This window comes from Condylostylus longicornis, unplaced genomic scaffold (assembly GCF_029603195.1).
Source record: "Condylostylus longicornis isolate FDR11 unplaced genomic scaffold, ASM2960319v2 ptg000006l, whole genome shotgun sequence".
NCBI lineage: Eukaryota > Metazoa > Arthropoda > Insecta > Diptera > Dolichopodidae > Condylostylus > Condylostylus longicornis.
The window spans coordinates 1,284,049-1,309,642 of record NW_026577975.1 but is presented as its reverse complement, the minus strand read 5'-3'; the positions used below and the strand labels follow the sequence as shown (position 1 = coordinate 1,309,642).

Sequence of the window (25,594 nt, the reverse complement as noted above, 5' to 3'; positions counted from 1 at the left end):
ATTGAATTTTTGTGTCTTTAATCAGTCACCTTATGCCAAGCATACGAAATATTTCGGTTTTACATAAATGCGCTCTCTAGTTTCTAGTACAATTTATTTGTAGGATAAAAAAAAAGGAAGCGTGTTATAATTATGAATTGAAATTTTTTTTTGTTTTTTGAATGGTTGGTTGCTGGTTGCTCTGCTCTTGTTATACAATTATTACTCTAATATATTTATAGATAACAACAACCCTTTCACCTAAGGACACACAAAACTATACATGTAAATTAAAAATAAAGTTTGAATAAAACAAAAAAGGAAGAAATCAAAAACAACAGAACAAGAGAAAAAAAAATTCATTTTCATATTTTTAAAAAAAAAAAACATTTTTTTTTTAAGATTTCTCTTAGAATATCCTTTTTTGTTTTTTGTTGTTGTTTTTTTGTTTGTTTCAAATTGTATGCATATTTTTTTGAAAGCGCGCAGTTTATTAAAAGATAAATGCGTTCAGATCCCTTGGTTTAGATAAAAAAATTTTTTTTTTTTTGTTTTTTCCAGTGTTTTTTTTGTTCTTGATATCCTGATATCATTATAAATAAGAATATAGCATGTAGATTGAATACAAAAGGACCAGGATATAATCATATGATGACGATAATGATTAAGATGATGATGATGAGTGATGCTGGTTGAAAATTTAAGGGTTAAGAATAATAATAATAATAAAAATTTTTTTATTTCTGGTTTTATAGTTTTTAAAAGGTTTTCGTTTAATTTTCGTTTGAAATGAGCAAAAAAAAAATATATGGAAGGATGGGAATTGTATAATCTTTATAAGAGAAGAGAAACAAAATTTTGTTGTTCCTCTTACTATTGTTTTTGTTACTGATAAGAGCACGAGTTAAAAATCGCGTTTGGCAGAAGCCAATTTTAGTTTTTGGTTTATTTCTTTTTTTTTTTTGAAACGAAACCATTTATAATTGTTTTTATTGTTTAATTTTTGACATGTTTTCCATTCTTAAATTTTAAACTAATTTTATTTTTTATTTAGAAAAGAAAAAATTTATTGTGTCTTTTTTTTTGTGTTTGCTCATGATTTCGAAATTTTATACTCAATTTTTTTGATAATAACTTCCTTATAAATTTAATATTTTTGGTATCGGATTTTTTATGTTATACAAAAGAGAGAAATAGAAAAAAAAAAGAATTGTGTTCAGCTCATGTTTGGCTAATGTTGAGCTCATGTTTAGCTCATGCTCAGCTCATGTTTTTTGAGTAGCAGATGGTTTAAATTTTTAAAATTACAATTTGGGTTTAATAATAAATTCAAGTTGATAATAAAATTTACCTCAATATTTTAACACTTTCATTTTTCATTAAAAAACCAAAAAAAAAAAAAAAATTAAGGACGAATTACAAAAATATAAGTAATTTATTAATTCCGGATGTTTCAATTGATTTGTTTGACTCATGAACAATAATTTTATTTAAGAAATTTTAAAACAAATAAAATATCCTTTTTAATAAAAAAAAAATTTAGGAGTAGCTATCTACTAAAGTGTTTATAAGTCAAGTAATTTGTGTTTTTTAAAAAAAGAAAAATAAAATTTTTTCAGAAAATATAAAAATAAAGATAACCACTCCTTTTGAATGAAAGAAACAGAGCAATATCACATAGTCGGCCCTTTAGGAAGGAGTGGAAAGAGAGGAACACGAAATTGCAATAATAAGAACAAGAATTAGAAGTAGAAGCAAAAGAAGAAGTAGAAATCCGAAAGTTTACTAACTATTTTGTATAACTCTATAAATGTATTTTATTTAAATACACACATATACATATATAAAATGAATAATGAAAAAAAAGGACATTTTTCTCCATCATCAAGCATTTGTTAACTTCATTTTCAATGATTAAGTACAACAATTGAACCAAAAAAAAAAAATAGAAGAATAGAAGAAAAGTTGAAAGTTACTTAAAAAAGAGGTTAAAAAAGGGGCTAAACTACAAGAAAAAGATGAAAAAATCATTGGACCTTAAAATTTATGCCAGAACTTTTTTATTCCATACCAAAAAAAATACTTTCCTTTTTTTTCATTTTTCTTTTCTTAAACTTATAAAGGAGCAGTTATGATGGCGAGTATTTCTGGCTGCAAAATTTTCTATTCAAACATTACTCATACAACACATACAAACACACATACATACATATTCTTATCATATTTTTTTTTTCAATCGTATATATACCTCAAGAGTCCAGTCTATTAAGGAAATTTGTTGGTTGATCCTTTTGATAATGATGATGATTTTCTTAAATAAATTTTAGACACCCAAAAAAAAAAAATTATTTTTTAATATTCACCCAAATTTTGTTTACCTTTCATAAGATTGTGTGTTTGTTTGTATGGCATGTAGATAGTGCGTGTTTGCGTGGGTTCTGCTTGCATTTGTGTTTTATTTGTTGAATATCCTTCCGATAATAATATAATAGGATAATAGGTTAAAATGAAAGGGTTAAGTTTTTATTTTCAAAACGATTTTTTTTTTTGCTGCCTTTAAAAGTGGAAGGAGTTGCTTTTATTGAATATTTTGATAATAGAATATGTGTGTTTGTGTGTAGTTTATACAAATAATATTTGACCACAAAAAAAATTTCAAAAATTTAAAAATTTTTTTTTTTTAAATAACTTACTAATAAAAATTGATCTACAGTATAAGATTTTTATTGATATAATAGTGTATATGTGCTGCTGGGGTATGTGATACCCCAGCAGCACATATATTGCGATAAATAATAAAATTTTCTATGGTGATTTAAATTGGATGTAAATAGTGATTGAACTTCAAAATTTGTGCTAGCAATTGCTTATATGTTGTATAAAACAATTGAATACATAACAAAATTGTGAAAAATTTGGTTCATCCCATTTGGCTTATGAGACCTTCGTTTCGATTTATTAAGGTAAGAAAATTTATAATATCTTATTAAATTGCGGAAAAACTTCAATTTTAATAAAATTTAATAGTATCTATTGAAGATTTGCTATACATATCAAATTTAATAATTGTATTTTTCTCAATTTTATAAGTGATTTAAAATTAAAATCACATAATTTGGTAATTAATTATTAAATTAGGAGGATAAGAGATTAAAAAATTAAGCTTATATTGTCAAAATATTAATGACAAAGGTAATAATTATATTTAGTAGCTTATAATCCTATAATAATCCCATAAATCCGTAAATTGTTGACTTAGATACCATTAATTTACACATTACTCAATTTGGGCACACTTATACTTATATAGAAATCTTAAGTGCCTTATTATCGAGTGGTGAATTATAGTCTTCTTAAATATTTTGTATTTTTCTGTTAATATTTTCCCTAGTATTTATGTAAGGAATTTAAAGAACAACTTAGTTGCAAGAGGAAAAAAAAATATTAATAAATTTTTATAGATGCCCTATCATGCCTAGTTATACGAATAGAAATGCCCAGTTATTGAAAAGATTTTAAAGCTTAATATGTTTTCTTATATATAGGTTGATCTTAATGTCCTTATTTTGAGTTAAATAATATCATTGAGTCTCTTTTTTTTTATTAAGAATTGACCCTTTTTTCTCCATCTATAATTTTATTCAAAAGATAATCCTATAAAAATTAAAATTTTTTTTTTTTTGTATCATAGTTAGTTTGCCCTTTAAAAGGCCATTTTTATTTTCTTCAAAATTGTTTTGGGCATGAACATTAAAAGGGCAGACCATTTTCTAATCCAAAAAAAAAAAAATTTTTTTTTTAAAGTTTTTGTTTTCTTACTTGAATTCGGGTGATTTTCAATCAAATCCTTTTGAACTATAAAATATAAATCGGAATTCAAAAGTCTTAGTAAAATTTTATATTTTTCTTTTAGAAATACTTTTTGGATCTCTATAAGCAGTGGACATACTATTTGATACCGTGAATATCAATATAAAATTTAAGGACTCTTAATTTAAAAATGCGGGAGAATTTGATTATGGGAGATTTTTTTTTCTTTTTAAATCTAAAATATTGAAGAATAAATTGTTTTATCCTTTTTTTCTCTATATAATATATTAAAGGCTCTTATATAAGTGGTTAAATTGATTACTTTAAGGGATCATTCAAATATATATGTAAAAAGAAGAAATAAAACTTTAAATATGTTCAAATTTAAAATAGGATAATATAGATGATATAAATTTAAGGATCTTATTTAAAATATCCTTAATTTTAAGATTACTTGTAGAAGAGAAAAGATTTTCAAAAAAAAATTATTATTTAAATATTGCATAGAAAATTTACAAAAACAAAAATATTCAATATTCTTATATGACATAGCCAAACCGCATGAATATCCTTTAAGGATATATTTTATATTATTATTTTTTTTATTTTTGTATGGCAATATTCCAAAGAAAATTTTCATTTCATTTTTGTGTTTGTTTTTCTTAATATAAGTATATCTGTATGTATAACAATAACGGAATATGCATTTATTTTTAACGGAATATATAAAAAAAGGACATACAATAAAGTGGTTTTTTTTGCTTTTTGTTGTATTCTATATGAACAAGAACATAACGGAAGGATAATAACAATTAAATTAAATTTTTGGAAATTTCTAACACTTAAATATAAATTTTTTTTTTTTTTTTTTTTTTATGTAGAAAAATCTTTTTCAATTCAAAAGAAAATAAGTTTGAATAAGAAAAATTGGAAAAACGTCTCAGAGACAATTTTTTTTTTTTTGTAAAATTTTTAAATGATTTTTCTCTTCTTATTGTTTGTTATAGCGGAAACGGAAGTTCAAGTAAGTAAATTTTTATAACCAATATATACGCAATATAAAGAGAAAATTGTAAGAAAAAATCAAAAAAAATTTATTCATTCAATCTCTAGATTTTATAATGTTTTCATTTCAAATACAAGTTGTAACATTTTATTTTTAGTGTTAATTTTAAGATTTGACACAAAATTTTTGAAAGTTGAACGGAATTTCGGATTTATTGACTTGTTTGAAGGTAACTGTAATATTATTTCCAACTAGAGTATAATTGCAAATAAGAGAGTAAAACCAAATGATGAGAGAAATTTTGCTAGTGTTTTTTATATGTGAATAGTTTTGCTCGCTATAATTTAATTTGTAAATACAAATGGCGGCTATTATCGTCAATGGAAACACTTATACTTATATAGAAATCTTAAGTGCCTCATTATCGAGTAGTGAATTATAGTCATCTTAAGTGTTTTGTATTTTTCTATTAATATTTTGCCTAGTATTTATGTATTGAATTTATAGAACAACTTAGTTGCAAAAGGAAAAAGAAAAAATTAAATTGCTGCTAAAGAGTTAAAAAGGAAAAATATTAATTATGTTTTACTTTCATGAGTATATGACAAGGGATCTCACACCTGTCAAGGCCAGCATTAATTTTGATGGCAAGGTAGTAAAGGTGGTACTGGCATCGGCATACTTTTGGGGAAGACGGGTCATTTGGCCCTTCCTCCGGGAGTAAAAAAGGCTGGGAGGGCACTGAAATAAAAAGAACTGGCCCCTCATCATTGGATGTGATGCAAATGCACATCACGAGACTTGGGGTAGCAGTTTTAAAATTTTAAATAGAATAAATCTTTTTCCTAATAATTTTTTACATTTCAGTTGTCTATTCTTCTATAAAAACTTGAAATTTTTTTAAAAACATTTTCATTTTTTTAAAAAAATAGCATTTCTTCATATTTTCAAGCCAATATGAAACACTCATTTTATATGGGCACTCACTTATTATACCCCATACTTTCCCGGTTATTAGTTTTATGATAAATTTGTTACTTTTTGAATGAAAATCTTGTGGTTATCCTTTATTTTGTGTTTTTTATTTTTCGAAAATTTCAGAAAGAAAGCATGTTATACTAAAATTTTATTATACAACTTCCTTTTTCTCTCCAAAAGAAAAAAATACACAGAAAACGAAGTAAAAATTGAAATGGCGTTTACAATTTGTTGACATTGTAATTTTTTATTTTTTCGTTTCATATTGTAAATTTTAAGAATTTTCCATTCTTTTGAATAAAATAAAAAATTGAATACAAATTTGGATATAAAAATAAAAAAAATTCTCTCAACTCTTTCTATAATATAAAACAAAAATGGCATATATCTATTTCAGAAGTACAATTAATGTGTTAAACAAGGATATTTTCTAATTAAATTAAAATTTTTACCTAAACCTTAATTGTATATCGTATTCTGTGAACAGCTTGTGTGTAAAAATAAAAAAAATAAGAAATTAAAACAACCAAAATTTTACAGGACATCATCCTTAAAAATGACATCAAATTATATTATATAAAATTATCCTAATTTTGAAAAAAAAGAGAAAAGGATTTTACATAAACAAAAAACATAATCTCATTTTTATGTTCGAATGCATCTATTTTTGTAATGTCCTTTTTAACCTTTGACGTGGAAATTACAAAAAAAAAAAACAAAAAAATTTAACATGCTGTTTTTTGTACTTTTTTTTTTTGATTTTACCCCACTTTCTTCACGCTACTTTCCAATTTCTCTCCCATCACGTCCCTGCCCCAACCACCATCAAGTTGTCACACATTTTAATTTTCTATTTTCATCAAAACATCAAAAATCACTGTCAAAATGAAAGGATTAGAAAACATTAACCAAAAACAAAAAAAAAAACAAGAACAAAAAAAGCAAATAAGAAAAAACAAATTAACGGTTAACAGCACAATTTAATCAGTGATCAGCGTGTTTTTGAAACAAACAAAAGAACTAGAAAAAATTGTCCAGAAAAACCATCAAGACCGCACAGGATAATTCAAAATATAGGGAAAAAAAACAAGCACGAAAAAAAAATTAAACAAAAATCCAAAAATAAAAAAAAAAAAGGGTTTTATCTTTGTTTTCACTTTGTTTTTGTTGTTTTCTCTCTCTTTTATTTCAACTGAGTTGAGTTTTTTTTATATTTTCATTTTTATTTTATTTTTTTTGCATATTTTGAGGGGGTGATGATAATCATATCAATTCTATCACTTATTATGCTATCTACCTATATGCAAAATCATCGTCATCATCATCATCATCATCAATATCATCATCATTATTACTAAACATTATTGTCATCGAAAATGATTTAACTCTTCTTAAAAATACAAAAAAATAAAAAAATAAAAAAATAACAAAAAAAAAAGGATATCAGTGTTTTATAAATTCGTGTACAAAATAAAAATGAAAAAAAAAAGCAAAAATTGTTTGAGAGGATGAGGTAAATGTAAACAAACGGTAAAAAAAAATTATATAACTGTAAAACAAGAATGAAACAAAGATAATACCAACAATAACAACAAAAACAAAATTGAAATGAATTAAATTGTTAGTTAGAAAAGAACACAAAATAAACACAGAAAAAAAGAGAAAGAGAAAAAAAAAATCCAAAAATCTGTTCATTGTCTAATTGAAGGTCAGTCATGCAAAGGTAATGAACGGTTGATGTCACATTTTTCTATTGTTCACCCCGAAAATAACAAAAAAACCAACAAAAAACAAAAATAAATAGCCAACAAGAACAACAACAATAATAGCAATAATAACAATATTAACAACGATAAACATTAAAAAAAAAAAAATTTAGATATGTAAGAAGATATTAAACGTCCAAATGCTATGAGCATACTCATATATACACATATATATATTATATATATATAAATGAATATATTTGAAATAAAAATAAGGAGGAATAAAATAAGAAAAAAATTATTCAGGATAATAGCGCATATACCCATTTAGTATACCAATGATAATACCAACCGTATATCAATGTATAATTATTGTATATATATATGATATTATGTGTATGAATATGTGTATATATGAGATATAGACTAACATATTCGATAAATGCTCTTGGATAATAATTATTATTATTTTTTTTTTTTTAAAGAGTTAATAATCTTAGGAGTTATCTCCACGGGTGAAAAAATCGTACAAATTTTGCGTTTTGTTTTAAAATGAATAATATACTTATATATATATATATAATGTACTATGTATGTAAGAATAAAACAGTATGATATTTTTGAGAAAAATTCAGTACATTACCAAATTAATAATGGTTAAATAATCAATTATAATTATTATGTTTTTTTTCTTGTAAATAAAAAAAAATAATTTCATAAACTTCAAATATTTTTATATTCTATAATTTACGTTATAGTATAATACGATATAATATAATAGAGAGAGAGAGAGAGAGAGAGAGAAAGTTAACGAGTAATTGCCAACTACACAATAATTAAAATTTTCATTCATGAATTTTCACTCTTAGAATTCATGAGTAATTGCGAAAATTATTATTTTTATTTTTTTTATACTTGCAAGCAAAAATAACACTTTCCAATGAAATAGTATCGTAGACAATACTAATTAGTTGCAGGTGGATAGAAGAATCATTTATTGGATTTTAAAATTTATGGTAATTCAAAAACAAAGACAATGATGACAGTAAATTTGAGAATATTAATTTGCATTTTAAAAATTGAGAGTAAAAATTATTTTGAATGATAGTAGAAAGCTATTCTTCCAATGAAAGGAAAAGTATGGTTCAAAAGTAATCTCATATTTTTATTAAAAAATTTTAAGATTTTTCCATTGAATTTGCAAAAGTGGTTCGGGAAGAGTTGCAATTTTTCTAATATAAAATTATAAATTTTTTGGTCTTAAATTATTTGCATATGACAATGGTTATTCGGAAATTTTTTATTTTAATTCGAAATTTTACACTCACTTAAATTAAAATTAAATTTTTTCGTCTTAAAAATTTGAATAATTCTTTTTATAAATTTGAAATCAAAATGTGCGCATATTTTCTTGAATTTTTATTTTTTTACGAAAAATAAATTGAAATGTGTTAAAAAAAAGAGGTCCTTGAACAATTCTATAATCCTTCAGTGTGTATTTTATATATATATATATATATATATACATAAGTATAGTGATAATGGTCCATTCAAATAAAATTGTTTTCTCCTTAAAACGTATATATCGTGTTCCTTTGTTTTTTTTTTTTTCGTTTTTTTTTTGTAAATAAAAAAACAAAAATGAAAAAAAAATACGAAATTTTAATTTTGAAAATGTTTCAATCATAATGGATATGGCAATGGCCATTAAATATCATTTATTGTAATCCTTATATATCACATATATACATATATGTACATCTATATATACCAGAGTACAATATATATATATAATATATATATATATATGTGGAATTTTAAATATGACGTAAAAAATCTGAACTATTTAAGATTATAAAAAAAAATATCATTCCTATATAAATTCATTTCTAAATTAAATGTAGGGGAATATTGTATACAAAATGCTCTTTATATATATAACGATAAAATATATACCTATACATATATATATATGTATAGGTATAATGTTCATTTATAATAATGTATTTTTTTTTATAAGACTACACATAATATTCAATTGTTGTGACTTCTTGAATGGACTTCCTTATTGTATATATATATATATATATATATATATATCGTACATTTTTGACCCTGGATACTCTCATTCATTTTATTATTATTATTATTTTTTCTTGAATAATTGTTTGCTGAAATAAAATTTTTTATATGAAAAGTATTCATAAAAATAAAAATTAAAACAAAAAAAAATAAAAAGGAAAGGGAAGATTGTGATTATCCTTTACAGTAAGTAACAAAAAATTTTATAAGAGAAAAAAAAACAAACACATTTTCTACGTAATAAAAAAAAAATATACGAAAAAATCTCTAAAAACAAGGGAAAAAAAAATATGTTCTTATTTCTTGTTAACATCAATTTTTATGTACATACAATTTTTAAGCTACATACCCACACACATATATATGGTATATCACTAGAATATCCTGTCCAGGACATTCCGTTTTTTTTTTTACTTTTTTATTCATATTTCTTATTTTTTTCTCTGTTTTTATTTTTAAATGAATTTAAATATTTTATACGAAAATTTGTGTGTATGTATAGTATAATATGTATGTAATAAGCACAATATATATATATATATATAGAATTATTATGAAGAATTTTATGGCTTATATATTTCCTGAAAATGACGAAAAAAATATTTAAAGTGTAAATATTAAAGCGTCATATCTTGTTGTCATTGCTAAACTTGTAAAACGTAGAGGGGCGATAATACGAATAAATAGAATTGTGCTTATATATATATACGTATATACATGATATATATAAGATATATATATGATATATATATATTAATATATGATATATGATAATGGAATGTTAAAATCTAAGACAGAAAAATTTTATACAAAATAAAAATAAATTTTTTGTTTTAAAATAATCCCAAGATTTCCATAATTCGGTGATATTGAGAAAAATAACGTTGCCAATGCCAATTGAATTTCGACAGAATTTAAATTATTGATCTCATGAAAAAAAAAATGATTTGTTAAAAATGTTGAATTGAGTTCTGGCACAATTTAAATTATTTAATTTTTGACAGAATGGTGCTATAAAGGAGTGGACAATACTGCAAGAAATGAGATTTATTCATCATAAGCGGTGAACTCTAACAATTCCTGCAAAATATCCTTGAATTCATTAGTTGTAAATCTTAAAATTAAAACCAACTGCAATAGAAAACTTATTGCAGTTAGAAGTTATAATATCATAGATCTACATATGTAAGTCAAACTGCAATGTTACCCTATATGTACATAAAGACGAATGTAGTCAACTTAAATCATTTTTTGTAAATTACACAATTTTAAAATTCCAATTGATTGAAATGGCATACATATAATTTATATTAGACTAAAAAAAAAAGTGGGGTTTCAAGAGAGAAAAGAGATATAAGAGAGGGTGAAAAAACAAAACAAAAACCTGTTAAAATTCTCCCATCCTCCTATCTAATTTCCTTTATATTCTCATTCTCTCTATTTCTCTATTCCCCCCCCCCCCCTCTTCACTTAATATGCTATAGGTATAAAATAATAATGTTAATGAATACGTACTTGTTGTTTACAGTATTAAAGTCTTAGTGAAAATTTTATATAATATGAAAAATACCTTAAAGGTAAAATAAAAAATCAAAAATAAGAAAACAAAATAGAGAGGAAAAAAAATTTAATATTTTGCATTTTCTCCATTATTTTGCTTATTTTTTTTATACCCGTACGAACGTATGTTCGAAGGGTATACTAAATTTGCCTTACCGTTTGTAACGCTAAGAAATAACGGTGTTAGATATAGACTCAAGTGTATGTTTTTGATCAGCGTCAAATTCTGAGTTGATTTAGCTTTGTCTGTCCGTCCATCCGTCCGTCCGTCCGTCCGTCCGTCCGTCCGTCCGTCCGTCCGAACGATAACTCAAAAACTAATTGAGCTAAGTTCACCAAATTTTTACAAATGATTTATTGTAGTAAGTGCCAGAACCCTATTTAAATTGGACGTGATCGGGGTATCGGTTCGGGTAGCTGCCATACAACTTCAAAATTTATTTGGCTATATCTCAGAAACTATAAAAGTTGCGGTATTGAAATTTCACACAAACGAATATATTAGTAGGGCCAATGTGTCTCATAAAAGTCGTTGAAATTACTTGGCTCCTTCTGGTACCTGCCATACAACTTCAAAAGTTATTTGACTATATTTCATAAACTATTAAAGCTATGGTATTGAAATTTCACACAAACGAATATATTAGTAGGGCCAATGTGTCTGATAAAAGTCGTTGAAATTACTTGGCTCCTTCTGGTACCTGCCATACAACTTCAAAAGTTATTTGACTATATTTCAGAAACTATTAAAGCTATGGTATTGAAATTTCACACAAACGAATATATTAGTAGGGCCAATGTGTCTCACAAAAGTCGTTGAAATTACTTGGCTCCTTCTGGTACCTGCCATACAACTTCAAAAGTTATTTGGCTATATCTCAGAAACTATGAAAGCTGTGATATTGAGATTTCACACAAGTGAATATATTAGTAGGGCCGTTGTGCTTGATAAAATTCGCTAAAATTTCTTGGCTCTTTCTGGTAGCTGCCATACAACTTCAATAGTAGTTTGGCACAACCAGTATTTTGAAAAACACATAGTACTGAAATTTTGCATAAATTAATATGGTAATACGGCAACTTAAAGTCATAGTCTGCCCCATAGCTAGTTATGGCACATTAGCTATTCGCACATAGGATAACAAATTCGTACGGGTATCACAGAGTTGACAAGGTCAACTCTACTTTTTTTCTCGTTTTCTTCTATTTTCCTTGTTTTCTATCTTATTTTTTTTTATTTAGTTCGTTACCATACGTGCATTTCATATAATATCTTAAAATTTGAGAATATGACATAGATGACACACATGGCACATATAATTATGAATTCAAGAGAAAAAATAAATTTGTTTCCCTATAGAATTTGAATATCGTCAACACTACTAGATGCAGGAAGAGGAGGAGAAGAATGGTTAGTTTTTAATTTTATGCAAAACTAAAACAAAAAAATAAAAAAAAATGAAGAAGATTAGGTACCTCTCATGAATTAAAATTAATTCTTGTCCATTTTCAATATTAAAGTATGTACACATGCTTATATCAATGCTTATATGAGGAGAACCTCACTTCATGTGTAAATATTTTTTGTTTTGTAGCATGACATGAAAATAATGAATTTTTTTTAAGAATGACCATATTTATGAATGCTCCTAGAACATTTATTTACATAAATTTCACGAAATTTTTTATTTTTAGAAATGATAATAGAATATTCAAAATCAAAATGCTATAGAGAAAATGTTGCTGCTGTTAATATAGCTTTTAAAAATTCAGAAATTTTTGCAAATGAATTTAATTTTAATATGGGAATTAAAGCAAATCTGAATAAAATATTTAAACTATGAATTTAAAGTGCGTAATATGGGTAATTATCTGAGTCTACTCACTGTTGTCTTCTTCGAATTAAAACAAGAAATGCGGTTTATCAGGATCAAAGATCATTCATCATACCAAACATACAAACAATATTAAATATATTAATGTTATGTTCCTAATGCAAAAAGCCGATTAAATAAAACGATAAACTGGTATACTTTTAGACTATTTAAAACCTTTCCTCTATATCTATATTTTACAATTAACTGCATTAGCATAATTAAATCTTACCTATTTTTCTATAATATATGATCAAAGATTAAAAAAATTAATTTACATTAATATACTTTTAACAAAATGTTAACAATTGACCATAATTATTAACCCCTTTCTTCCATTTCCAATTATTAAACTTAAACCAAAAAAAAAAAAAAAATTTAAAATTAAAATCTTTGACCTATATTCCTCAAATTATAACTAGCATGCATATTCAATTAAAATTCCGGTTTTAAATTTCTGATTTTTAACCTACAGATTACATTTTGTTGACACACGAATAATGTTTTAAAATCGCGTGTACTTCTGAATGGGTATAAGAAATTCAAAAAAAAAAAATTACATATAATTTTAAAATTTATTTTTTTTTTTTTCAATTTCATTTACAATAAATTTCAATTAACTATATATTAGAAAATTGAACAACTGACCATCACAAATTTGACCCTCTTTTTTACATTTTAACAATTTTTTATATTAACCTTTACTAAATAAGGGTTAAAAGGTAAAAAAAATTCATTGAAATCACATAAATATTATGCAAACAAATGAACAATATTTAGAAAAGAAACCCCTTCATTTTAATGCTGATTATAAAACTGATTGACCGTTTAAGTGTTTTACCTCGTAAAATGTCAAATAAAAATCAAAACGGTAAAAACGAAACAATGTAAATTTTTTTCGTTTTTGCTCTTCGCTTTGGTTTTTTTTTGTATTTTGAATGTCCACTCTCCTCTGATTTTTATATTTAAATTTCAAGTTTTCAAATTAAAAATAATTATTAGGTGCGTCCTTAAAAAAAAAAAAAAAAGCACAAGAATAACACGAGACAAGTTACCGGCTTTACATTTTTACCTATTTTTTTTTTTGTTGAAATCTACATATAACATAAAAGTCAAACGATGTCCAGAGGGATTTCAATATACTTTTTGATATAAAATTCTCTTTGACCACTCTCTTTGTATGTGTGTATGTGTGTATGTGAATTTTCATAACTTAAATATTATTATAACATTTAAGTATAATATAACCGGTATATGATATAAACTCTCCATTGAAAAAAAAACATGAAAAGGAACCGAAATGTAAATATGGAAAGAGCACGCTTTTGAGTTAAAGATCACACAAAATTTCAAAAAAAAAAAACAAATCTGACTTCCTTTTATGCTACTTCTATTTCTTTTATAAAATTATTGTACCTTTACATATACAAGTACACTATAATAGCACTAAAAACATGCCATCATCATTAAACATGCTATTTAATAATGATAATGATGATAACAGCTTTGATGATAACAATATAATGATGATGACGATGATTGAATGTTGATTATAAAATTGTTTATAAAACTTTGGACATTGTCCACTTTTTTTTTTTTTGTTTTCTTTTCAATTCTATTCATTTATTTTCTTGCCTTACTCCTCTCTCTCTCTCTCTTTTTTCTCTACTTTGCTTTTACTATCGCTTCTCTTACTTTGAAGTTGTTTTATCTTTATTTTTTTTTTGCTAGTTTTGAAATTATTAAAGGCATGAATTAAAAATTCACTTTGTGAATCCTTTGAAGCATAAAAGATAAAAAAGAAACCGACACGGCACGAGTCTAACACAAAAAAAAACATGAAAATGAAACAATAATGAGTTTATGTGTACAGTACACAAAAAGAGAAAAAAAAGAGGAAATACTCGTATATATATATATATATATATATATATATAAATAAAAAGGATAAATAAGAAGAATAACAGAGAATGCATATAGGTATATAAGTAGTAAAAAGCTTTTGAACTTGTAGGAGATTTTTTAATAATATGGAAGAGAAGAGCAAAGAGATATAATATGATATGAGATAACATTAAGGAATAAAAAAGAGAAGGAGAGCATCTCCTTCATCTACATATTATTATATATAGAAAGCTCTCGGTATTTTTTGTAACATAAAAATGTCCTTGGAAATATTCTCATATTTTTCAAAAAAAAAAAAAAATGTAGTTAAAATATATATTAAAATTACAAAGAAACAAAAACAAAAAAGTGTTATCAAAGGGAGTCTCTTTTTGAGAATAAAATTTATAAAAAAAAAAAACAAAAAAAAAATTTTATTTGAAATTTGACCTGTCGTTGATTTTTTGATTTTTAAATTGGAATATGGCATCATAAATAAACTATTCGTATAAAAATATTTTTGTAATTAATAAAAATCGGAGAGGAGAAAGAAGAAGAGGGCAAGAGAGGAAACTAGAGAGAGAAAATTAATTTTTTGTGAAGCAATTGATCGCTTTTGATTGATCGATAAGTGAGGTTCCTATTCTAGATTTTGTACATCAATTTGTGTCTAAGGATTCGATCAAAATTGATAGTTGTTTAATGAAAAAATAGAACGCGGTTCTGTTTGTCTTGACCATGTTTAATGGTACTTTCATATGGTATACGTTTCATATCCTCTTTCCGAAATAAATTGTTTCTCTTTCTCTCGCTTTCAATTCTATAATTAATTCATTTTCTAAACTCTAAGTAATATATCATTTCCACGCAAAAAAGATGCCGGAACAAAGGCTATAAAAAAGAGTCCAGAAAATATTTAGAAATTACTTTAGAAGAAACTATAAAAATTTCGTGTCATATTTTTAAATTTTTATGTGAGAAATTAATATTTATTTAAATCCACCGATTTCTACCGAAAATTTCACCAAAAAGAGAGAAAACTTTTAATACAATAAATGTAATTAAAACAAAAATTCACGTGAAAATTAAGTGAAATCAATAACTGTCTCATATATGGAATAAATTATTCAAAATTATTATCAAACCCAATAGTAGAATGTACACGTATAACACTAATTTTGCCTCATGTTATGCTAAAGATTTCTGTATTAGTCCAAATTTTTCTATTAAATTACACTAGCACAGTTTATCATATTAAAAATTTTAATTTTAAATATTTCAAAAATTTCATTATTGCAAAAGAGAGGGGACATTCAACATTCAAAAAAACAAAAAAAGTTCATCAAACTTCAAAAGAATTCTTAAAAATTATTCAGAAAAACAATGACATTTTTTTTGCTTCTCTTTCATATATTACATAATATACTTGTCCTGTTAAAGGCGATTAAAGGGGCCATAGGTAAAATTAAAAATTTTTTAATACAAAATTCAAACCATCAACTGAAATAATTACGTGAATGAAACATAAACGTTATACAATGCTCATGAATTATACCGTTGTACGTATGTATGTGTATACAATTTTTAAGTATATTAAATTTCAATTTTATTGTCAAGGATATGCGGTAAATGATGATTTTCTCTCTTAAAAAATATTTGCATATAAAGAAGAGAAAAGCGTAAACAAATAAAAAATGCATCATATTTGCAATGATGAAATTTACGTTAAAAATTTTACAAAAATAATAAAAAAATAAAATTAAAAACATCAAAAACATTTTTTTGTCCGAGTTTACCGCACAGGACTTACAAAATCGGGGTACAAACTACTTGCATACTAGCTACATACAAAAAAACTATAACCTTAACTTAAGTACAAAATAAATTTTTTACATACATACACACATACAGTCATCTACTGGCATGTAAGCACATTTAGTTGCTTTTTTCTTGTGCTGTTTTTTTGCCTGTAAACTTTTTTCTGCAAGCAAATCCTTTATTTTTTTGAAATATTTTTTGAATGCGAATTAAAATTGTAAGGTTCAATGCTTTTTTTTACGGTTGTATGCAAAATTTTAGTGAAAAATAAATATTGTTTTTTTTTTGGGTTTTTTTTTTTTTAGCCAAAAGAGCAAAAAAACAAAAGGGCAGGAATGTTTTTGTCACAACACTAACAGGAATACATAATAATTAGTAAAAAATATCATATTATTATTCTCATTCTCATACTGTGAAGCGTTCGCAGATGTCCGAAGCAATTTAACAGTAAAATATGATATAACGAAATTAAATAATAATTATTTAATAATATTATAAAAATTTGCTGACATGACAGTAAAGCATAATAATTATTAAGAAATTAGAATGCAGTTCTCGGTTTTTTTTTATTGAGTTCATCTTAGTTCATAATGCAAAAGAACTCATTTGAACTGAATTTTTCATTGAGTTTTCATTAAGGTACCGCAAAATTTAATTAAAATTATAGTAATAATGAAATGGTAGTAATAATTTATAAAAAAAAATTAAATAATTATTATAATAATTAAAAACTTACCACTATGCATTGTATTTGATTCAGCATCAACAACTTCAATTTTTGGTCTTTTTAATAATGGTTCATCTATTATATCATTATTATCTTTATGTTTATTATTACTAATATTATTATTATTATTATTACTATCATTATTATGATAATTATTATTACAACTATTATTATCATTATTATTATTATTATTGGACGTTAAATTTTGTATACTTTCATGTTCATTATCAGCAAGATCAATACATTCTTGTTTAATTTTTCTATTATTAAGATTTTTATCATAATTATTATTATTACTATTATCATCATTATTATTATTATCATTACCATTGTTATTATTATTATTATTATCATTATTACTGTTATGATTATCAATTTTACTATTTGGTTTAGATTTATTTATATTATTATTATTATTTTCACTATTTAATTTACTATCATCACTTTTATTATTTAAATTATTATTATTATGATTTTTATTTGATATTAAAGAATCATTATTTTGTCTTGTTATTATACTTTGATCATTAATATCTAAATTATCATTACGATCAATATTTATTTGTGTATTACTACAATCATTATCATTATTATCAGAATGTGGTGATTGTGGTGGTGAATTTGGTGTTACAGTATCATTTTGTGATAATTTCGTTAATGATAATGTATTTTTATTTGATTTAGATTTTCTAGATTCGGTTGATGTTATTGATATTTGATCATTTGTTGTTGTATCCTTTTGTGTTGTTGTATTATCATTTTCTATATATATATATAGATGCAAATATATTAATTAGTAAATTTAATTAATTATATATATATATATATATATATATATTTTTATTAAAACTTACCATCAACTAAACGTTTTGGTGTACTTGATGCCCCATCTGCTAATAATTCAACTGGACTAGGTGGTGGTGTATGTACACGGGATCCAGATGATTTACGACCAGTTATTGGTGCTGATATTGATGGTCTTCTATTAACTAAACTAAGAGGACGGCCATCATCACCATCCCTATCATTTGTTGGAGCTTTAAAGAAATAATAAAAAAATTTGAAAATAATATTGGATTTTCAAATATTTTTCAAATGATTTTCAGACTGAATGTGTATGTATAATTGTAAAAATTACCTTGTGAATAACATTGTCCATAATTTTCTTTATTACATTGTAATACTTTATGTTGTATAAATCTAACAATATCCGATAATGCGAATGCTTTTTGACAGGAACCACATGTTAATATATCCTGTGATGCAGCGTCCGGTTCAGCTGTATCGGAGTCCGCTATTAAAATAGAAAATTTAAAATAATAAATAAAATATTATTATTTTAATTAAGAAATAAATAATATTATAAATTTTTAGTAACTCCATATGAGTGCGAAAACATGTAACTACATTACTCACTTAATACCAAATATTTGCTTACTAAAAGTAGTAAGTAATCAAATTTTGTAAAAATTTTTTTGGAATAATTTAAGAATTTTCTGTTTACTCTTAAAATTCAACTTAATTCCAATAGAAATAGTTTAAATTTTGAGTTTATACTATCAGAGAATTTATGTTAGAATATAATTCAACAGAATTCTCAAGAACATATAATGTAAGTGTAGGGATATACACCCATGTGTATATAATTATATATTGTGTATTAGAAAGTACACCTTACTATTTCGAACTCTCCTATATAGTATAGTTTTAGGAGTTTGTTTTGTTTTCTTATACCCCATCCATCCAATTCTGTCTAAATACCGAATAGGACATTACAAATGTGTAAACATGAAATAAATCAATATATATCAATAGTATATACCAAAATTACATAGGTACAAAATATTATATGGAAAATGTCTTAAAGTTTTTTTCGTATTTTTAATGGTTTTACTCCTGAGACTCCTTTATTATTATTATCCTTAAGAAAAGAGAAAAGTTTTTTGTTTTCTAATTTTTTTTCTTCTTGTTTTGTTTGTATTTTATTTTTCATTTACTTTTTCTTTTACTTGTAATGTACATATATACATGTGTACATTGATAAAAATTCTCATATTAAATAGATTGGAAAAAATGGTATTTTTTTTGTTGTTGTCTTTTTTTGTATTTTTTTACAAAATACCGTTTTTTTTTCTTTTTCTTCTTAAAAACAACAAATTAAATGTTGTTTATATGGTCCAGGTTATTTTCTTTTTACTATCCACCATTATTTTTACTTTTACGTACATTTATAGCAATATTTATGTATACCTATAGTAATATGGAGTGATGGTGAGCATTCAATTTAAAATATATACCTAAATATATATATATATATATATATATATGTATATATATATGTACACTTAAATATACAAGTATATATACAATATAAAAAATAAAATCAATGAATGATTGGTTTGTTGGTTCCAAAGTTCTATTGAAAATAGAAAACTTTTCTATTAACCTAAGTATATACATACGTATAACAGTTATACATTTAATATATTTGTATAAAAACTATACAACTTTAGAAAGAAATTAATTCAATAGTTTTCATGTTATATATATAACATATTATACCTATATATTGTATAACAAAATAGGAATAGTTTGAAAAAAAATTAATGTCCTATTGCTTTACTTGTATTTGTAAGAGATAATAAAAATTCAATACAATTTATATCGTATATATCACATATATATAATATGTATATATAGATAATAACAATTTTAGCATATAAATTGAAATAAATTTTGTGAATTGTATTCAAAACAAAAAGAAATATTAAAAAACAGGGTGTTTTTTTTTTATTTAAGTATAATAGAGCAGTCCGTTCAAAAATAAAAATTTTTTCAACATATATTAGTAACTACATACATAGTTACAAATGTATGTTAAAGTTATCGGAATTGCAGATATTGTTGATATTAGTAAATTTTATAACAGAACCAGTACCATTTCATGAATTAATTACACTTATAGTATATATATCAGACGATTTTTATGTTTATATCATACGGTTGTTATATATATATCAGACGTTATATATATGAATGTATATTTTTGAAAATCGTATGGACTATTTACGATTACGATCTTGTAATTGTACAATATTTATTTATGTATATAATAAATATGAATATAAAATTAATACTCGATTGACGATTTATACAAATAAATACAAAAGTATATATATACACAAAATAAATTCATATATATGTATACATATTACGTGTGATACATGTATTATACATATGTAGCTTCTGGGCAAATAAAAATTTATAAAATAAAATAAATTGGAAAATTTCTGCTGACATTTGAGATTTTTTTTTTTTAATTTAGCTTTTCCTTTTTCTTAAATTTTATTTTGTTTATTTTTGAAGTTTTCTTGTACATTTTCTTTTTAAATTGCTGTAATTATAAGTTTTTCTTTCTCTCTCTCTTGTTTATTATACTCATATACATAATATACATATGTATATATAAATTTTTACTATAATTTTCCCTAAAAAATTTCAATTTTGTTCGGGTTAAAATTAACAATATTATCCTACTTAATACTATACGAGTATAATAAAGAATATATATAAATATACATAAAATATGTGGTATATTTATTGAATACATATATATATACGAGTATATATATACGTAATTAATGTACATATATATATTATTATTTAATCTTTATATATTTATATTTATATATATATATATATTTATATATATATATATATATATATATATATACATATTTATATAATATATATATATATATATATATATATATATACATATTTATATAATATATATATATATATATATATATATATATATATATATATATATATATTTATATATATATATTATTGAATATTATATATATATATATATATATATATATATATATATATTATTTATTGAATATTTATATATATATATATATATATATATATAAATATTCAATAAATATGTATATAATATTGAGAAAAAAATCCTAAAATTACTTTCTCTATTAATACTTTATGAACTACACATAATATATAACTTTATACTAGTACCAAAATATTAAGTGGATATACAATTTAGGTATATACAAAAAGAAAAATGAGAATAGAGAGAAAAAATCCAAAACAATTTCATAAATTATTGACCAATAAATTTCATAGTAATTTTCTCATCCTTTTCTCTATATTTTATCGATACTTTATATTCATTATATATTGAGTATATATATATATACTCAATATATAATGAATTAATAAACCAATATACGATATTGTATATAATATATAAGATAAAGAATTCATTTACAATATAATAAAAATGAAATTGAAGAAAATAATTTATTTTATTGCACAAAATATTGGTGGATATTTAATTTTGAGAATGACTAATAGCGATATATAAAAAAATACAAAGGATATTAAAGAAAAATTTAATCTTCACATATTCATACGAAAAAGTAATTATAATTTTAATCCTTGTATACAAATATTTTAATTATTTCATATTTATTTAAATATAAAAAATTAATTTCTTTTTTCTAATATTTCGTATTATTTGATGTTGTCGTCACAAATTTTAGAGGACATTAATTTTATTACACACATATACAAGTTTATATAGTTATAAATATAACATTACTATTATATTGCATTATTTTAATGTTTTGACAGTAATTTTAATTGGGAAAATGTTAAAATATATGAAATAAAATAAAATTTCATAAATAAACTCTTAAATAATAAAATACCAAATTTTTTTTTTGTTATTATTTAGAAACAATATTGACTTTTCGGTAAAGTTCAAAGGATTCAATCTTTTTGTAAAAAAATTAATTTAAGTGGAATGAATATGGGATAGGGAACAAATTTTAGGGAATAATTAATATTTTTATTAACAATTTTTCGTCTATACTTGCAATTTACTAAATATATGTAAATATGCGGTAGGATCTTACATTTTATTTTTATGAAATTATGAAACAAAAGACCTCTTTATTATTTAAAAAATTTTTTTAACACAAAAAATAACCAACTGCTCCACTTCAATTATTATAATATGAACGTTTATAGCAGGGCATTTCTTTACATTTTCTTTTTTGCATAAAAATCTAAAACAAAATTATTTTACGCGGAAACTATATGAAAATTATGATTACATACCTTTGTACATAAACTTTACAATTTTTGCAACATTTTATTCTCGAAAATAAAGTTCTGTTGCTTGTTCTTTAATTGCATTCAACTTAGGAATACAATGGCAATTATAGTAAGGATATAGGTAAACGCAAACACATTATATAAAATTAAAGGACTAAAAAAAGCATGAAAAAATTTAAATTTATCGGTGAAATTTTCTTTGAAGTTTTTTATTAAAGGACTTTTTTAAGGACTCTAAAAGTGTACACTCATAATTCATTAGTGAATTATTTTATATTTTATATAAGATTTTTCGAAACGGTATTCATATTAGGCATGAAAAGTAAAAAAATTGCAAGTTTGTTACAATTAAAATGTGGTCAATAATGAACTATAATGAACTTAAATTGAATAGAAATTTTATATAATTTAGATATGCAATATATATAGCATGTTGAAAGAGCAAATCGAATATGTTGTATAGAGAAAAAAACAGGTCAATAACATTATTTTGTTAAAACAATTGAATTCTGAATTTAAAATTTTATATAATTAATTAAAATATAAAAAAGTAAATACAACTTTTTAATAATTTTAAAATTGGTAATAAATAATTTACACCATAATTAACCACAAAACATGATAATCCTTTTATAAAAGCATAGTAAAAAAATTTATAAATTTTACCAAAAGAAAAATTCTGATTTTTATCAATTCCATTCAATGGAAAATGCAACAATATTTGTGGTACCAAGCGAATGCAATTATAATTTTTAAATATTTCCCTTACTTTTATACAACCTTTTAAATTTATTAGCAACTCATTAATTAAAAATTATTAAAATTATTAAGTTTACTATTTAATATTTTGGAGCAATACCATGACTATTACAGAATAAATTTCGGAAAATATAAAAAATATTAAAAATTTTTTAATAATAAGCGAGTAGAGAATATCTGGATGAAATTATATATAGAGCCATAATATTATGTTTTCGTATTCCAAGTTAAAATTAGCAGTTTATGTGAAATAGTTTCTTATAATTACTTGTAAATTTATTATCAGAAATTATTAAGTAATTACGTTTGTATTGCGATTACGAATATTTTAAATTAAAATTTCCTTCAATAAAATTTTAAAAAATTTTTTAAAAAAGTCACCCTTAAAACAAACCCTCAAAAGGCTAAAATTTTTGTAAAATTTTCAGAATATCCTGCCAAATATCCTTTTTTATTCAAATTTAAAATATTATATACATATATCAAAAAAATAATTCTTAAAATTTAAGCGGTCTATATATTAGGACCAAGTATATTGTTTATTTCAGCATTAGAAATTTTTTTTTTAGAAAAATATTTGGCATTTTTATTTATACCCCATCGATTTTGCAGAGTGCATTTAGATTTATAGATAGATAGTGCATTTAGATTTATTCATAGATTCGAGTGCATTTAGATTTAGTAGAAATTACGGATATTGATCAAAATTGCAATTCTATAATTTAGTAACCAAAAGAAAAAGGGAAAGACGGGTTACATAATATGAAAGGGCATCTTCCAAAACCCACGAAAGTGTTGTCGACAATCCAGAAATTCCAAAATGGCGTATGGGTCACATCAAGCATTGGACCGAGGAAATAAATTCCTTTCCTTATTTAATTTTGTTTTTTATTTCACTAAAATTCATATTAAATATTATTTGTATAACAAGGACAAAAATAATATCCTTATTATATTCACATATCATACAAAACAAAAAATAAAATAATAAGTAATAATTTATTTTCTATATAATAAAAAAATATTACATAATTTTTATTAACTATAAAATGAAACTAAACATATTGTTAAAACTAATGTTATACATAATAATAAAAAAAATTACAATATTATCCGTAAAATGTTATCCTTAAATATAAATAGCAAATAATAAAAAAAAAGTCAGTTATGTCCAAAAATTTAACAATAAACAATTGAAATAAATTTCAATTTTTCTCCTCATATGTAATATTTTTTATTTATATAGTCATTATACGTATATAGCCCAACTAACTGTACATTAGATCCTTATTAGATCAACAATTGTAATAAAAAATCTATTTTTTTTTCTGCTTATATTATTCTTAACACACTAGAAATTATTCTTGTATGTCTCTTTAGCTGAAATTCCAAAAATATATACTTTTATTTTTTTTTAAAGAAAAATAATTCTCCCACCCCAACAATCAAGGAATAATATAGAAAATAAAAAAATATTAAAAAAACTATAGAAATTTTTTTTTTAAACAGTTGTTCACCCCATAATCAGACCCTGAGTCTTGCAAATTTTTATTTAAGAAATTTTTTTTTTATATTTTATTTCAACATCCTTATTATCCCTGCTAGCTTTTTAATAAACACGAGAAAAGAAGAAAAAAATATGGTCTATTTTTTTACCACAAACTATAATGCCTAATCTTTTTTTATGAGGAGAATATGACCGCAACATTATCACAGTTTATCAAATCAAATATAAAGAAAACAAAAGAAAAAAAAATTAACAATAATTTTTACAAAAACAAAAAAAATTTTTTTACTTCTCTTTTACACATATTTTATATGAGAAAACAAGGATATTAGCCGAAATGTCAATGAAAATTGTAGTCTACATACAATCTGCTTATAAACTCAAATATACTAGAGTATATTATAAAAAGCAAAAAACGAGGGTAGGAAAATTGTTAGGAAAATTGAAAATTAAAATAAAAAAAAAAAATCTGATGTGGTCAGCACATAACCGACCGCATTGTGTATTGTCTAGTTAAATGAAAGTGTTACAGAATATTATAAAAATGTCTGTTGAATACTTCTTTCCAATTTTTAGGACATTAGTAAGCTTATAGTTAACATACTTAGAAAAATGTAAATTTGGCTCTTAGTAGAGTTTCGCTTTGTGCTACCCGAATTCCCTGGAATGCTCGCCAGTTAGTTTCGGTAACAACCAGAACTCAAATATCAAATTTCAAGAAATTCCATCAATTTGTTCTGTGGATATGGTGAAAAA

At 23.3% G+C, this 25,594-nt stretch overlaps 1 protein-coding gene across 1 annotated transcript in view; it reads right to left on the bottom strand.

Annotated features, from left to right (window-relative positions):
- The window catches only part of LOC129617266 (B-cell lymphoma/leukemia 11A), a 72,538-nt gene that overhangs the window by 21,684 nt on the left and 25,260 nt on the right, over positions 1-25,594 (bottom strand). Inside the window, exons 2-5 of the mRNA XM_055532599.1 lie at positions 18,563-18,718; positions 18,279-18,461; positions 18,160-18,186; positions 17,434-17,673 (exon numbers count right to left, since the gene is read on the bottom strand). Coding sequence (XP_055388574.1) covers positions 17,434-17,673; positions 18,160-18,186; positions 18,279-18,461; positions 18,563-18,718 — 606 coding nt within the window. The remainder of the gene's footprint in view (positions 1-17,433; positions 17,674-18,159; positions 18,187-18,278; positions 18,462-18,562; positions 18,719-25,594) is intronic.